The sequence below is a fragment of the Struthio camelus genome, chromosome W (assembly GCF_040807025.1).
Source record: "Struthio camelus isolate bStrCam1 chromosome W, bStrCam1.hap1, whole genome shotgun sequence".
NCBI lineage: Eukaryota > Metazoa > Chordata > Aves > Struthioniformes > Struthionidae > Struthio > Struthio camelus.
Window position 1 is genome coordinate 21,351,480 of NC_090981.1, and position 17,758 is coordinate 21,369,237.

At 38.3% G+C, this 17,758-nt stretch overlaps 1 protein-coding gene across 4 annotated transcripts in view; it reads right to left on the reverse strand.

The window, feature by feature from the left end:
* Nucleotides 1-17,758, reverse strand: part of LOC104150252 (sorting nexin-24) — an 88,712-nt gene that overhangs the window by 64,314 nt on the left and 6,640 nt on the right. Inside the window, exons 1-2 of one of the 4 annotated variants that reach the window (XM_009684391.2) lie at nt 17,341-17,420; nt 16,442-16,577 (exon numbers count right to left, since the gene is read on the reverse strand). The exons of 1 other annotated variant lie outside the window; for it this stretch is intronic. Coding sequence is in view for 1 of the 3 variants with exons in the window: in XM_068926089.1 (XP_068782190.1) it covers nt 4,593-4,721 (129 nt within the window). In the remaining 2 variants the exon portion in view is untranslated. Of the gene's footprint in view, nt 1-4,592; nt 4,831-5,019; nt 5,092-16,441; nt 16,578-17,340; nt 17,421-17,758 lie in introns of those variants that run through there. 2 more of the 4 variants (XM_068926089.1, XM_068926092.1) reach the window with 2 other exon arrangements.

A 17,758-nucleotide genomic window follows, 5' to 3' on the forward strand; every position in this document is an offset into this window, starting at 1 on the left:
ATTTGAAATGACCATTTTTATGCTTGGGACTGGTACAGTTTCCCAATGGAAGTGATAACTGATCGTTAGTATTTCAGAGGTTATTATATCAACTTGCATGAGGGTCTTTCAAACTGTACTGATTTAAAGGCTAAACAGTTCCTGGGCACAGGCTCCCCACACAAACTCTCCTGAAGCTAAAACGCTCATTTTCTTACTTTCATTACTTTTGTCTTTCTGTTATATTATCTTAGCATACAGAAAATCATGTTAACATATACTCATTTTCCCCAGAGTAACCTGTAAGTATATAATTATAACATACAGCCACTCCGCTAACACTCCTTACACAATCCAACATTACCACTAGTCTAAGTGAAAGACCCAAAGCAGTTTGAGCACAAAGTAAACTGCAATGATTCCAAAAAATCGGCACATTAAAACAAGTACCTGCAAAACCTGAAATCATGAAACTTCCAGAGGAACACAGAACAGCACAGACCTCAGAAAAACTCACCCTCCATTTCATATCTTTCAGCAGACAGAGGTGCGCAGGGCTTTGCTTCAAAGAAAAAAATATCCAGAGGGCAAAAAGAAGCTGATGGTCCAACAGTGGCTCTTCACAATGGGTAAGTGTTGCCCAGCCTCTCTAAGCTAAGGCTAGCACTCAGGCTAACTGCTTATAATCAAAAGGGGTTTTCAGATTCAAAACAACTACTGGCCACCTCAGAGGCTTGAAAAATTCTTTCCGTTTTAAAATGGAAAGCAATAAAAGACTCAGCTCTCAGAGAAGGCATTTTCTATTGCTCGACTTAGACAAGCAGCATGAGACCAAAGGTTCAGACTGCATCCAAGTCATATATAACTAGAGAAACGCAAGCTTTAAAAATGCCAGAGAGAAGCAATGGAATAACATCTTAAAATAGAAGAATACATCTTTCTTCTATTTCTTGGTAGAAACAACACAGACTATCCTATACATGAAAGCATAAGCAAAAAGATGACAACAGTCTTGCTATTCTCTGTTCAGCTGTCACATTGCAGAACCTTCTTTCGGACTAAAAGAGTAACTCTAAGAAAAGCTTTGTGCGTTTCCCACTGTTAACACACCTAACACAAACAATCTAGAAGAATTTTACTACCAGACTCTGAGAAAAATCTTGGGGTAAATTGAGATTTTTCAGAGGACACGTGGCAAAGTTTGGATCAAATTTCAGGTAGATAGCAAAAGACTTTTCCTACTCTAATTCTACTTCCCTGTTTCTTCTCCAAAGCAGAAAAAAAGGCACTACAGTTTCTTGGCACAACAGTTACGAGACTGAACTTACTTTATTAACCCTTGCAAAACAGCTTTTCTATTTGTTTTTTCTCAGAAGCAGGTGAACTGATCCCACAAAGTTAAGAAAAACTTCAGTCACCTGTGATTGCAAATTTCAGCCCAGAAGCTGATGCTTGCAACGATTCCAGAAAAAAAATGAAACTAAGGGTTTAATCAAGTTACCAGCTGGCTTTCAAATATCTCTTCAATATTTTTCCACAACCAGCTTGGTCTATAAGTAGCAGTAACTGTGTTATCTCAGATACTATGGTTAGCTGTCAGCATCTGCTTGCACAACAACATTCATATTTAACGTGTACTGATCTAAGAGGAAAAAGGAAGATAAAAAAATAGTCACACATTTAATGTATACGATGCCAAATGTCTGAAAAGTAAACTGTCTGTAATCCTCTGGTAGTTAGTGGGAGGGGAAGAGGAAGTATTCCAGACAATGGACAGCATAAATAAGATGCTATTTTATGTATATTTAAGAAACTTTTTTTTTTTTTTAAACAAAGAAAACAAAGATTTTCTGCACTTCTGCCATAAAATCTTTTACCACATAAGCTTTTATTCATAAGAACTCAAAATTATCAAGAAGAGTATCTTTAGACAAGAAGTTGCAGACAAGTTACATTTTGTCCTTTCCAAGTCTGGTTCTTGCACTTCGTGCTTATATAGAAAACAGGAAATTCTCTTCATCTCAGTCATCTGATACACATAAATATCTGGGCTCAAAGCCTTGACGCTGATACTGATGACTGTGGCAATTCATAACTGATTATTTAAAAAAAAAAAAAAAAAAACCCCACACCAAACCAAAGTGAACCTACTTTTAAACTAACCCCGGATCTAGAACCGTTTGCTCTATCTGGAGTGCAAAGTAGACATCCAAAGCACAGGAAATCCCTCTCTCTTCATTCAATAAAGTTAACCTGTTCTGAGTCACCCTAAAAATCAAGTACTGCTCAGTGCTAATTATTCCCAAATTGTGCTGGACATACCTTGGAGTCAGCTGTCATAGGAAAAGCAAGAAGTTACCTGTAATGGAAAGGGAGTTAAGGGGATTGGAAGAACAGACTGCATGACAGGCTGTTGTATAGATACATAGAGGAAATGCAGAATTTGAAAGTGAAGTATAATAAACACACTTTGCTCCTTCAATTTCTTGATAATATACAATGACTGCCACATCTGATAACGCCATTACTTAAATCCTTTTACGTGCAACTTCTCTTTTCCTAAAGCAATTATCAACCTTTCTAACAGCAGCAAGCAATAACTAAAATGACTTGCTCACATTTAGGATATTATTTTAATATCCCTTTATTTCATTACAGGAAAACACACATCACAGGCATTTGTTTCTGTTTTAGAAGAGACAAAAGACTTTTTTTCCCTGTGAATGATTCACAGAAAGCCCACATCACTGCATCTGACTTCAAAAGAGAGACTGACTCTTTATGACAGGGATACATGAACTGGGTAAATGCCCGAGTCATTGCTCAAAGCATGCCTGCAGCAGTATCATCATTTCTTTCTAGACAGGCACACTAGCTGAAGCAGTGACTTTTCTGTTTTCCTAGTTAAACTCTATGGAGTTTAAGTCAAAGTCAAAAGAAAAACTAATATTTGGATTAATTATGCATAAGAAGCTTCTTCCTTTGTCAGCAGAAAGGTATAGATTCTAGTGCCATAGGCTGTTGTCTTATAAAAGGTTTACAAAAACACAAGTACTTAACACTTTTTAAAAAGGAATCCTAAAAGACTACGGAAAACATATGCACGCAGTTATAAAGCCTGACAATGTGATTTACCTATTTACAGTAACTTACACTTCTCTCCAGTGTAATGAGACACTACAACCTGCATCACGTAATTGGATCTTTCCATTTGAAAACGGGTCCTGCAGGAGGGCTCCTCTGAGCATGGGCCCGAAAGCACCTGACTCAGAAGGGTCCCACGCATGGCTCCCAGGCAGAGGATCTGTGACAACTCCAGCAGCGCCCTCCCATGTTGCTTTTTGCTCCCTCCTCCAGCTTCAACCTTCTTACTCTGCTCCTTGGCAAAATCATTCATTTATTTTCTATAACACAGTTCAGTGTACAACTAATAACCCCCCAAACCAGTAAGGGGTTTAGTACTGTCAGATGTAACAGCCTTTCCTTCCTGCCTAAGTGGCTTCAGTGTTGTCAGCTCTCAGCTGTACTACTAAGTGTTTGGGTCTAGGGATTGATTTTTCTTTTTTAATAACTTTTAAGTTACGATTGCTGGGTTTACAATTATTCCTGAACATCATATTTCCTTTTAAAAAAAGTAAGTTCATTGACATGAAAGATGAGAGCAAGCTTTCATTTTGAAGATCAGTTCTGAAGAAGTAAAGGCTACATACAAAGGTGTCAAGATATGCTAGGTTTTAAATGACCAAAACAACTCATACACTTGGGGGCAGAGGGAGGGAAGCAAAGCTGCAATTTACTCAAACTATCATGACTTTACTGGAGATGCAGAGGACAAGCATTAGAAGAAGGAAAAACAAGTACTCTCATGCTACTTTAGAAACACCTAAACTGAAGCTGAAGTAATTTTTTCAATGAATTCAAGTAATATCATTGAAAAGTTGCTCACAACTTTTTGTTACAGGATTGCTGAAGTTGTCATTCTATTTCAATCAAAATTTATCATAGTTATTTGAAGACATTTCTGTGCTTAAAAGACTTACCACTTTTTAGACCAAGCAGAATATAAAATTCATAAAAAAAAATACAATGAAAAGATTGATGCTCTTCCTCACTCCTTGTTTTTTCCCCCAACTGCATTACAATTCTTAGTAGCAAAAAGACAATTACAGAAAGGAAGATAAAAAGATATTCTTCACTCTAATGCACAGATTACTAATGTAACAAAAATTTCAGCCAATTTAGGTAAAGAAAAGGATACAGACCCTTGTGCAGATATTTGGTTCTCTTCTCAGTGGAACACGTGTAAAAGTGATCAGCACAAGTTTTCAGATACTGCCCGTGAATCAAATCAAGCAAATCCCAGACACAAAAAAAAACAAGCAATGCTATTGCCTAATATCTTGTTATTGCCTCTTTCTGCTCCCATCTGCCGTTGTATCAGGGAGCATTACAGAAGCTAACCAGTTTACAGGCAGCCTCTGAGGCAAAAAGTATTAATATTACTGTTACAGTGAAAAGTAAAAATATGTTCCTACTCTTTATCTCAGTTTTAGCTGACTCAGCACAGTTCTCCATGTTTTACTGAAGTGAACTGCCAGATCCCAGTGACTTGCCTGAATCAGAAACTGAGCTCTTAGCTCCTGGATGTCAGCTAGGGCATCAGGCTGGGATGGTTTTCCTGGAAAACAGGGCAGCCTCATCCACAGACCACTTAAGATGAAGGTTCTTTTTAGCTTCAACATATTTTGAAATAAGGCTCAAGATCTGTAGGTGAGCTCCAGAAGGCACAAATGCAGCACAGAGTAACACATACACAGACACTACTGCAGTACGTAGGGAAGAAGAGATCACCTGAAGGATAAGAAAATAAACAGCACAGCTAACTGCATCCAATTATGTGCAATGTATCTCCCTCATTAAGAAATCTAGGTGCCTAAAACATTACAAACAACTACTCCTGGTCTTCATATTTCCTTCGAAACTGGATAAATGCACCATTTATGAACGTAAAAAAAGATATGTCTGTTTGTACATACTCACATTTATACAGAAAATATTTCAAACACTCATCTCTAGATGGGAAGATTTCTTGACATTACCATCACAGAAAATCTGTGGAAATGGATGGATTTTAAACATTAGCTTGAACTTACCACATTGATTATCAGTTAGTTACATTATTAACTATCCGACTTTAAGGGACAGGATATATCTATTTCACTTAAAAGATACGCATTTTAAAAGTAAAAACATGCTTGGTATGTTTCCACCGGAGTTGTTAAAAATGGTTTCCTTTTTCAGTAAAATGGAGGAAAACGTCACTGAAGCACTTACGTGGCCCATTACCTGTCTCATCAACCTTTCCACCTTCTTTTCAGCCGTGAGGCATTTTACCGTTTGGGTCTGGAAACATGGTAGCTCCAGTGACAGCCACCTTCTGATCACTCAGCTTTTCAGCAGGTTTTGAGAGCTGACCTGCTCAAAGTCAGATCCTTTCCAAACCGTATCAGTTAGACATCCAGTTTCTGAAATACTGACACTTTGCATGTAGCTTATAACATTTTTAACTATTACATATGCTCGGTATAGACACTCCCAACCCAAAGATAGTAGAACATAATAAATAATGAACACAGTTTCTCTAGGATTTCTGATTTTCAAGCATGCTACAATATGCGATTACAAAATTAATTAAAATGACTTACGTAGTCCCTAAATTCAATGCACACAGTGACCCCTACTGGTCTGCGAGGCATCTGAGCAAAGCTGTAAGCTTGCAATACAGTCACTCCACTCAACGAACCTGAGCTAAGCTCACATCCAGCTACCAGGATCCAGTAACTTTTCAGATACAGACTTGGCACGTTTTACTCAGCTTACAGAATAACTAATACTAATAGCTCATTAGAGGCAGAAGCATCCCAGTGTTTCCTATGGGCTTTTTAAAATTTATTCATCTTGTTAATAAAAACAACAAAATAAATCAAGTAAATGGCTTGCAAATAAAGCATGCCATATACCAACATCTTTGGCTGAGAGCCAAAATATGATGAGGATTTCAAAATTTTCCAAAAAGTTTTTTTTCTTTTAAATTACCTGGAGAAACAAGCTTCAGTCTATAAGAGTTTTTAAATGAGGGAAAAAAATGGTATGTTTACTGTACTTTCCCAATTTAACAAGAATAGTAATTACTACAACAAGCCCCAGTGAATCAGACTAAACTTGCTACTGTATATGTTACACATAAAAAGTAAGGTCCCAGAAGCGTCTAATTATTTACCTAAACACCACCTGGTCTAATAGACAACTAATTAGTAAGCCAGGTGACCAATAATGTGCTCTGTAATACACACACTTTATCATTATACTACTTTATTAATTTTTAAACTATTAATTTAAATAATTGCAAGACTGCTCAAGATTTTAACACTAATATAAGAGTACATTCACAGTTTAATAAAAAAGACTACGGTTGATTATTTGAAATACTGAATGTTCCCCATTTTATATGCATGCATACACACACACTTTTATATAAAATCAGTATCCAACTAGGATCAATAAAAATTAGCAAACTGCAAAGCTTATGCTAAGTGTGTGTTCCAGGGGCACTTCTTCAACCATCAGCCTTTTTAATAGCACACGCATAAAATTGCAGTGTGCAAGAGGAGATGGACCAAACGAAAAGAACGTTCGCCTCTGACTTCGTTTTGAGCAGGACTAATTCCAAGAATCTAGTAAGAGAAAGCAACTTCAAAGGAAACCTTTGCTTAGAAAGCTTAAGTAACAGGGCAGAAGTCCAGCCTCTTCTTTCTGCTTTAAAATCCCTGAACATTAAAAGAAAAGACTATTCTGCAGTTACTGCAAGTTTTCACTGTGTCTAAACCAAGTCAGACCAGTGTTCCACTGCACTTGTTCATAATGGGAGCTTGCAAATAACTTCATCCACTCCAACTATTCAAGAGTAGCCGGACGAAGGCAGAATCCAGACCTCTAGACTTTATAGTGGTCACAAGCAGTTTGGCCTACGTCCTGCCCCATAATTTCTGACCACTAGTCAAAGCTGTCGAAGTGAACAAGAACAATCAAAAGTTATTTTTAAAATGCGTCCAACCAGTTCCAACTTAGCACATCAAATCCCTAAAGCCTTCAACAGGAGTGCAACATTTTCTAGAGTTTTTATTTTTGGGAGCCGTGTTTAAATATTTACAATGCTACACAAAGGAGACTAAAGGAAAAAACAACGACATGTTATAAAACATTTAAGGTGGCTGTAAGTCAACATTTTTTTCAAAATTATACAGTGAACTTTGCTATTGTTTTCAATGAAATACAGAGTACTGCAACCTCCACTGTAGAAGCGTAAATTTAAATATTACGTCAAAAAAAAAACAAACCAAAAAACACATACCACATTAAGGTTAAAAGTCAAACACTCCAAAAGCAGGGAAATCAAAAAATAAAGCGGTCTGTGCACAATTTAATCCCTCAGTGCCTAATACTTTAGGGATAATTAAATACTTGTTTCTCAAAATCTTAGCACTATTCGGAGGACAAGCATCCTAGGGTGTCTGTCAGTCCGCCTGACTTGTGTCTGATCCCAGGCCTTGTAAGTGCCATCTAAATCCTAAACTGAATCAAATATTTGATTTGATTCAGCACTTCAGAAAAATGAACATTAGGAGGTAGCATTACTGTCCTAGTCTATGAACGTGGAAACAAAGCACTGAAACAATTTTATCCAAAATCATCAAAAATATTTGCTAATTCCAGACACCCAACTTGTGATGCCCACTACTAAACCTGGCAGAAAGCTTCCCTGTGATGTGATTTATCAAACTATTCACAATGGCTGGAAGTCCATTTCAAGCCAGGTTTCCCCAGGGATACTGTCCCGAGTCATGGGAGGTCTCTGAGCTACGGACATCACATTTCCCATTCTGGGACAAACCTACAGGATACAGCCCTGCAGGGCCACAGTCCCCTCCGGCAGAAGCGAGGGCCCAACCTTCCCAAGACCCTGCCCAAACTTGGGGAATCAAGATTTCCAGACCTTTAGCCCCAGCACAGACTGCTTGGTGAAACAGGGGCCTGAATCTCTGCAGTACATCAGAAACGGGGACTTTTAAAGTTTCTAAGCTGTCTTCCACCAAAGGAAGGGGCCTAGGTCTTTCAGAAACCCAGATTCCCTCTCTACGGTAGTAGAAAGTAATGCAGAAATGCCAAAGCTACCATTAAGCCAGCTCCAGTCCCAGAATTACTACTGTGCCAGCAGGCTGCTCTGATCAAACTACTGCTCTAAATCTACACTGGTTTCCAAGCCCCAATCTCTGTACAGCAGTGCAAAAACATGCTGTGACTACAGGGATGCAAGAGCATTCTCAGGTGACCTGTAGCTTTCTGCACTTACCTGCTTTTCACAGTATGCTCTCAGAGCACCTAGTCTCTTCTGCGACCTAACAGCATCCAAAACTACTCCACGGCATGGGCATGGCTGGACAGTCCGTGCACCCCCTGAACTCTCAGATAAAAGACACTCGTGGGGACTGGCCATGAGTCAGTAATCACAGCTAAAGTTTCTGCCTCCTCTTAACTCCAAAATACAGCTGTGCTGAAATTGCTCCTAAGGGGGGGAAAAAAAAAAAAAGAAATATATATATATATATATAAAAAAAACTGTTCTAGTTAAGAGCTAAGGTGACCCAGCATTGGTGCCTCCAAAAGGTCGACAGTCAAAGGCCATCTGCTACTACACAAAGTTACCTAGCTATTAACTTGCCTTCCATAGGGACTGATAAATTGGTCCCCCAGTGTCTTCTGGAAGTCTGCTGATGATTTGTTAATGGAATTGTATTTCACTATCCACAAACTAGAAATTGAGAACTTTTACAATGCAGGAGGTAAAAAGGGGGCTTTTGTCAAACAAATATATTAATTCTGCAACTGGGGACTGAGTGAATGTTGATTGTTGTTGTCCATTTCTTAATTGCCCACCATAATCTCACAACCCCATTGCCTTGAGAAATATAGATATTGTCTGCTTAAGCCAGGAGGAATAAAAATCTTCTCTCACCTTAATCACATCCCTTGCTAATAACCACAATTCTAGCAGACTAGGTATTTTTGATTCAGTTAGTACCACACCTCCTGCTAACGGACAGCGGTGAAATACAAGGGGTCTGTAATCAGTGTTCAGAACAAAGGTACATCATTATACCTCTGTATACCCAACAGTTTGTACCAAAACCTCTCTTTCTAAGCAATACTCTTGCAGGAACCACAGAAGATTCTTTGATCCTTTCCTTGGTATTAAGGGTAAAAAGCTAAGTCTAAACATGAGCAAGTCAAACATGAGCTAAGTCTAAACATAGCATCTGAATTATGCTGAGCAGAAAGCGAAGCTCAGCTATTTGCAGATGTCTCAGACTAAGAGCATCAAGAGGGAACGGGAATGGCAGAAGGCGCAGCACTATTTTATTGCTTTGCTCTGTCTGCAATGTCTGACAACGTATGTGGTCTAAGATGCAACGGAGCAGCTAGATTAGCACTCAACAGAACACACATGGGAAAAAGCATACAAGAACTTTACTGAAATTTATTACAAAATGCCTCTTACATTAGGTCAGAGAAAAGGTCTCCACTAGTAGTGGACATAAAAGAAACAACAGGAAAAAAAAAAAAGACAGCACTGATCTTTGAATACCAGAGCACACGTTGGCAAGAAGCAGCTCACCCCACAAAGTTAAAAACACACACCTGAGAATAATTTAACCAAACACAAGATTTGATGATACCTACAGTAAGTTCTGCAGACAAAGGTTATAACACAGCACCAATGGCTGCCCTACAAATTCCCCAAAATACTCCTCCCTTCCTCAAAATACAGTTCTCTGATCAGCTCCTGGATCATCTGGCAATAACTGACAAAAACTGTGTGGTCTCTGTTCTGTGATTTCTGTTATTAGTAAACCTGAAGAGCCTTCCAACTTCCCAAGTTCATATAGTCTACCTTCATCCCTCTTCAGATGAGTCAGGATTCATATGGAATATATCCGTGCTTTTAAGATGCTAACTCTAGCAAAAAAGGCTGCTGCATGGCTTTTCCCTTCTATAAAATCACGCTCGTCTCCTTTTACAGTAGACAAATGAGGACACAGGGCTGGACTAAGGTTGGCAAACCGGAGCTCTGATCAGGCAGTGTCCATAGTCATTCCTGTCCCTGAATTGCTTTTCACTTCACAGGTAAGCCATCCATCTAGTAATTAAAACGTTTAGAGAGCATGCATTTTGTGGTAGAAATTACATACAAGAAGAGGTGTACTGAGGTAATAGTGGCACTGAGTTTTCCTAATTTCTAATCTGCCTTATAGAGAGGGAGTTCTCCCCAATGTGTCGAACCTTCCTATGGGCTTTACTGCTATGTATATGTACAGTTACGGAAACGGATACAGCTGGTCCAGTTCTTCACTGCTGCTGTCTGCAAGCGTGAAGTACTAGACAAGGAACATACGGAAAACAAACGCTTTAGTAAATAGCATTAGCAGTGTTTAAATAAGGAGGAAAAAAAAATCTAATGTTACACAAGTCTTCTCCAAGCACTGCTCTTATCTCAAATCTTGAAATTCCTTAGGAATAGAAAAGAAGCTCTCAGGAAGAGAGTGACCTTGCAAAAGGAGCCTTCTCCCTTGAGCAAACTGAATAAGAGAGGTTTCTTCTACTATAGCCAGGTAGAGATGGAGAAGCTCATGACTGTTTCAGCAACCCTTCCAGCAAGAGATGCTTTAACAATCACAGGAGGCAAAACTCCTCTCTGTTGCACTGCACTGCGTACAAGCCATGCATTACGATCCCAGTTTAGGAGAGTTGTGAAACATGAAAGAAAGCAACATCAGCCTTGTCTAGCTTTCACTTTCAGGTTCTTTGTCATTATGTGTTACCTTACCTTCCATGAACAGAGACAAGACACCAACAAAAACCACAAGAACTGTCAACTCGGAAGGAATTAGGACCCTAATTTACTCTTTTACAAACAAGGTGGGGAACAGCAGCAAGAAGCACCACTGGAACAGGAGAACACAGTTAATTTGGTTGAGCTCTCAAGAGTTTTAGAAAGCTTCAGAATTGACTAATTTTTCCTCATTATCAATGTGCAGAATTTAAATTGCTGAAATAATGCAAAGAACAAAATACTAAGTTATAAGGGGAAGGCTTAAAAAAAAAAAAAGCAGAGAGAGAGAGAGAGAGAGAGAGAGAGAGAGAGAGAGAGAACACTAAAGGTTTAGGAGAACTTTGCTGGGACCTGGCCAATTGGATCTCAGAACTTCACAGACTTTGCTTACACAAGTTTTCTGCATACGCTACAGTATTTTTTGCTCTGCCAGGGCTGAATGACCGATAATCCCCACAGGGATATTCCAGTCCTATATTTCTGTGAGTTATCTAGCTCAACCTGCTGTCTCCAGGCAAGATCAACTATACTTCTTACCCTGGACAGAAACATCTAACCCCTGCAAAGATGGAGATTCTGTACCCTTTTCCTGAAAGCTATGCTGCAGTATCTTCAGTATTCAAAATAGTCCCTTAAGAATATTTCTCGCTTCCTGTAGATAGGACGAGAAATTGCAGGGCATAAGAGCACAGCATCTCCAGTCCACAGACTGATTGCTTCCTCTCTTCGCAACAGCCTTTTATGTTACCGAGGATTTTTACAAAGTTCCTGTCAGCATTTTCTTCTTTAGTGCTAAACAACCCCCAGTTTGTTCTGCTCTTCTCACTGACTGGAGATCTAGAAAGCAGTGTCATATTTTCCTCCTACTCTGCTTTGCCTTGGGGACACCCATTCCAATTGACTTGCATTTTCTCTTGGACTGCAGTACCTGAAATTGGACACAGTCCTGCAGCATAGATTACACTCTACTTGGCATTAGTAAGGACTATTTCTCTCTTACGCTTCATATCCCTCTTTAAAAACCCAATATAGATTTGTCTTTTTTGCAACAGCATGACGTTAGTGACCCACGGTCAGCATGTGACCCACGGGTCAGCTTGTGATACATAATAAATCCCAGTTCCTTTCACGAAGGACCACTACCTAATCAGTTGGATCTTACTCTCTGCTACTGATTATTTCTGTTAAATGCAGCACTAAATGTTAGTTCCTACTGAGTTCCTCCCCGTTTTTCCTTTTTCAAATAATATTTCCAACTTACCAACTTCATATTTAATTCTGCTCATTCTCCACCACACTCACAAGCACTTTCATCTTGGTGTCAACGGCAAATTTAAATAAGCATACTCTATTCCATCATCCAGGCTATTAAAATATTTACTCATACGGGACTTGAAACAGACCTTTCCGCAATACTATCCAACAAATTCTTTCATTGATGATGCATGCACGTGCTTCTGCATACCTGGGCCCACATATGTGCAAACACATGTGGGCATGCACATCTACTCTCTGCCTCTATCTGAATATAAGGAGATGACATTGATCAAAGTAATTAGTTGGCTTTGGTGCTTGGTCAGTCGCCAAACATTTAGTTTGCTTCCAACACAAGCAAAATTCACAACTCCTAAATAGCATATGCGGTGGTTGATTCTAGTGCAAACTTTCAACTGACAGCATGTTTTAACTAGAAAATATAGCAGAGCTGTTTTATTGATGCATGCGTAACACACATCCGTTATCAAATTGCAAAAATCCACATTGTTTTAAGAAATCATCCTACCAAAAAAAAAATCACCAAAACAAAAAAAAAAGTATTTCCAACAGTTGATCTACTTCAAGCTTTAAAAGCAACTTTCCTTACAATATTGAACAGTGAGTTCTGACCCTAATGCAGAATTTCTCCAAGGAACTGTATAACATGATAGTATCTGCTGAGTATACCTAGAACAGAAAGAGAAAATAAATGCAAGCTCATTTTAACATTCTGCTTAGCTAAGGAAAACTGCTAAGCAAACGTGGAAGGCAAAGTGGGAAAGAAACTGGCAGACTCGTGCAGACTTGCTAGCAGGGTGCTCAGAGTTACACTCCTGTCAGAAATTCCCTAGGTAAAAGAAAGAAGTGGTTTTCCACTCAAGCATTTTTATAAATTCTTCAGAGAAACCATGAATATTGATAAGAACACTTTTAAAACAGTCATTTAAATATTTAAGCACGAGCATGTGTGTCACACTGATGTAGAACAATTGAATAAAAACCTGCTCTTCTTTTTGCTCTCCAGAGAAATCCTTGTTAACTCAAACTAACATGTGCAAAATTACAAGATTCAATGATCTGGCAGTTTCTAAGAACAGATTACTGACATGGTTTTGAACGTTGCTTAGATGAAATCACTAACATTAACACCTTCACATTAATCGATCGGTGTCAGCAGAATTCAGGAGAGCTATGCTGCAGGCTGCAACACCACAGTAGTAATCAATTAAGGAAGTCAGCTGAAAAAAATGATGCAAAGATCAGGGTTGTCAATGGCAAAATAATCTCATCTCAGCAGTGTCAAATGAACAGTAAAAAATATGCCATATGCTTATTCCATAACACGCAGGTAAATTACCTAACTACTCAAAAGACTGAGTTATTCAACAACTCCTAAATAACTATTGTAATCAAAGCCAACCAAGTAACTCCTCGTAAATCTATATTCCAGAGCACATTTATAAATTGCACAAAATTTTCTCTCTTTTACAGTATTACAGAAAACAATTGTTAAAAAATACAGGGATTTCACGTAGAGATTACTAAATCTCCAAATAATTAGCACTAACTTAAATACCAAGAAAAAAAAGTGAAATGCATACAGCTTAGTCTCTGGAAATTACTTAACATTTTACCCCTCTTACTGAAGCATTTTTCTTTATGAATGAGAGAAAAAATGCCACCGATTTTCTTCCATAAAATCCACCTGTAAACAAGCATTAGGCACAAATATTGCTTGCTTAAACAGCACAGTTCTTGAACCTGCTGAGTTAGCAAAGATGCCCACAGCAGGGCGTAGAAAAGGGGGGTGTTAAATACCACTCAAAATAGGGTTCTCATTTCTCCATACTCTTTGTTTGGCTATCACCATCATGAGGGCCTCCACCATGTTACATGCCATAGAAAGCTACCTGACACAATCTGTAGTGCATTCTTTACCTTCCACAAGCAAACCATCAGAATCTATTAAAATTACTTTACGCTGATAGCACTAGAGACATGACAAATCACAGGCCAAGAGTCAGATACCGAAGAATGCGTCTCAGGGCTTTGGGGCCAGGCCCATTTGCAAGCAAATGATATTGTGTGAAGCTGGCATGCTCAGTGCATGACAAACTGATGCAATTTCAGTACTGTCGCAGAAGCTGGCCGAGATTTCTCTGATGCTGGCTACGGCGAGTGTACAGAATTGTGCAGAGTTCCCAGATTTGAATCACTTGGGGCCTGAGAGGGCTTCTCTTGACAAGCCACAAATAATTACACTACACTCTTGCTATTGTACTCTATTATTTTGCCTCTCTTATCTCTAGGCTTTGAGCATTTGTGAACAAGTAAGGTCGCTTCTATTTTGACCACAATGCAACAAAACATCGTTCTTTTGTGGTATGATAAATAAAACACAGCCCTGCAGACTAAACATTTTTATCAGGTCCACTTTCCACTTTTATTAGCAATAACAACTTTGGGAGCTTGTTAGAAGAGTAGAGGTTGGAAATAACCACGCAGGCAAGTGCACGAGCTTTTCACTTAGGAGTGTGATATAGCTATCTCGTAATTGTAAAAACTCATTTGAGAAATGGGGCATTAAGTTCTTAGCCCTTAACAGATAACACTTGTATCTGTGATTACTTTAAGCAGGTTTTTACCCCCTTTCAAATCAGCAATTTTTGACAATTTATTTAGCGAGTAGCAAAAAATAGCTTCAAACGTGCAGCATGTTGCCAGTACTTTCCCAGACACCAAATCATCTTCAAAACTATAGTAACTGCATTTTTTACACCAGTTCCCAAAGTGTATTATTCAAACACCTAGGCAGTTAGGATAAGTTTTGCTTTAGTGAGTGCCATGTTCACCACTGAATAAAAAAAACAAAAACAAAAACAGAAAACAAACAAAAAACAGTGATGCTATCACAGTATTAGCATAAGAAAGTAGCAAAAGAATCAGAGATGGCTTTCATGGTTTAAGGATCTAATTTTTAGGCATCTTTTCTTAGTTTACAGAACATTCAATGGCTTCTGATTCCTATTAACCTATGCTCCTTAGGCTTATTTTCCAGATAACTATATAATTGCAATTATAGACCAAAAGGTAAGAAGAAAATGTTGAAGGATTTTTCTCAACTGAAAGGGGGGCTGAACTTAGAATATATTCTCCTACTTTGTCTCTAATTCAGCTCAAGATCAGGATTGTCCGATTTAAGAAAAGGAGAGAACTACTATCCCCACTAACGCTCCTAACAAGTCACTACCAAGTTTCCTGTTCTAAAATACATCTAAACATATTCTATCCCTCTTCCCAACTGTCACAAAGAATTTACGGCAGAACCTGGAAGTCTGACATCACAACATTTCTGCCAGGGGAAGGCAAAACTTGAAACTACCAAAGGAACAGATTTTGATGCGGAGGTGAAACACGCAAGGAAAAATGCAGCATATTCAGCAATACTTGCAAAACCACTTGAACTTTGCAAACTCTGTGTAAAACTGCAATTTTAAGACACTCACAGGAAACAGCGTGAAACAATGGATTATGTTGTTACCAATCACACATCCACTCACGTTGTGTGTGATCAGCAAAGTGAAAGGTCTTTGACGTTTTCTTACTCAGTATCAAAAATAGATTAATGTGTTAGTTACTTACTGCCTTTTTTGCTCCCTTATTATGACCTACTACAAAGGGAAGGCAGGCTCTTATGTTTTAGAGAAACTGCATCTCTGATTAAAATCTAGCTTTTAAATGTTCTCTAACTTACTTTTAAGAGGCAAATGGCTTGGAATTTCAGGTAGTGTATGTCATCCTAGGATATAATTTTTCTTAGAAGGTGGAAGAAATCAGAAAAACAATAGGCTAATACATTTTCTGATTCTATAATGACAATCTTGAAGTTTTTTTTAAATACTCTCTAATTTCCACAGCTTTCAACCAAAGCAAATATTTTTGTAACATTCCATGACATTACTATAAACCTATTAGCCCGTTAATCAACAATTAGAATGAAGATATGTTCCTTTTGTTTCGTCATCTCGAAAGAACAAGACATTTAGACCATAATTACCATAACAGCTTGACTACAAGGAAAAAGCATGACCAGGGACTCCTATTTGTGGGAAGGGGCTCGATTACTAAATAAAAAGAGTACGTAAGGGAATCTAAACGCAAAGAAACAGTCTTGTGCAAGACGAGAAGTAAACTCCAGTTAGCTGAAGCGCATCTGATCACTTTTCATAAAAGCAGTACCCTGCAATCAATACAAACCTGCTGCTGAACAATTGATTGCTTCACCACATAATCAAGATTCTTAATTTGTCCTCATGTAAGAGGTGATGGGAAAGCTTCAGATTTCATTATTTTCCGATCAGAGGACACTGCTGCATATGAATATTTTCCTGCCCTAGTATAAAAACAGAATCCATTTTTAAAAAGGGAACCAAACATAGCAGGGGACAAGTATAAAAAAATAAAATAATGAAGATAGATGAGTAATTCTTATTTCAGAGTTTTCAAGGGGCAATGGTGGGAGAAAAGACTATCACAGAAGTCTTGTACCATTTTCACTATATTCCAGAATTCAGTAGTCAAACAGTGATAATATAGTTAAGGATAGTCAATAATTTTTACAACTCATCAAGCAGAAAAGCATTACCGAAGCAGACAATGCTTTTGAAAGTGAGCTGTGAAACTCTCATGTCAAGAAAGCATGTACTATGCACACAATTTAACAATTCTTACCTAGAGGGCCCCGGTGTTAATCGAGACCCACAGACTTTATCATATTCAAATATCTATAACACATGACATGGAAGATGCAACAGACGTTTTATTGCCACTTCTCATAAAGTACTTCTTTCTATCCAGACTGGTAGCGTTTGCCATCCAAAAATGTCTTGGCAAGATTTCCTATTTACAGGTTTTCTGAGCTGAAAGTTGTTTCGAACAGAAGGGGGAGCTCTCACTGCGCCAGCAGAGGAAAACTGAGGGGCAATGATCTGTGTTTTAGAATAGGGAATGGAGCGGGTGCTCCTTTCTCAAAATATGCTCTTTCTATCCCATCTTATTTCAACTCCTAAAAATATCCAAGCACCACTGCAGCACATCAAATCATCTGTTAAAACAAAAAAGTATGCTTAATGGTTTACGAAATGCGACATGCTTACCACATTGCGTTCAAGTATGACTGCTCCAGGAAAGAGAGTAGTCATTCTACAGGCACACCAGATATTTATCACCGGGAAACCTGAAAACATATATTCCTTTAACAGACTGCGTACACTTATCCTTCTGTTTCCCATAAAAATACAGTGCCATTTTCAAAGTAAATGAAATTTCTGCTTTGTCATCAAAAATCCTCTTTCAAAACGCTCTACAAAATGCTGTTTTAGTCTTCTCCAAACCACAAAGTCTCACCAAAACTTGAAAATGAAAATTTGATACTACACCTCTTATAAAATTGTAAAACAATTGTTAAAACAATTAAGAAAAATAATCAATATCCACAGTAAGAATATTCTATGTGCAGTAACTGGAAAGACTCCCTTAGTACACTTCCACGGTGCATGCCCAACATAACTACTT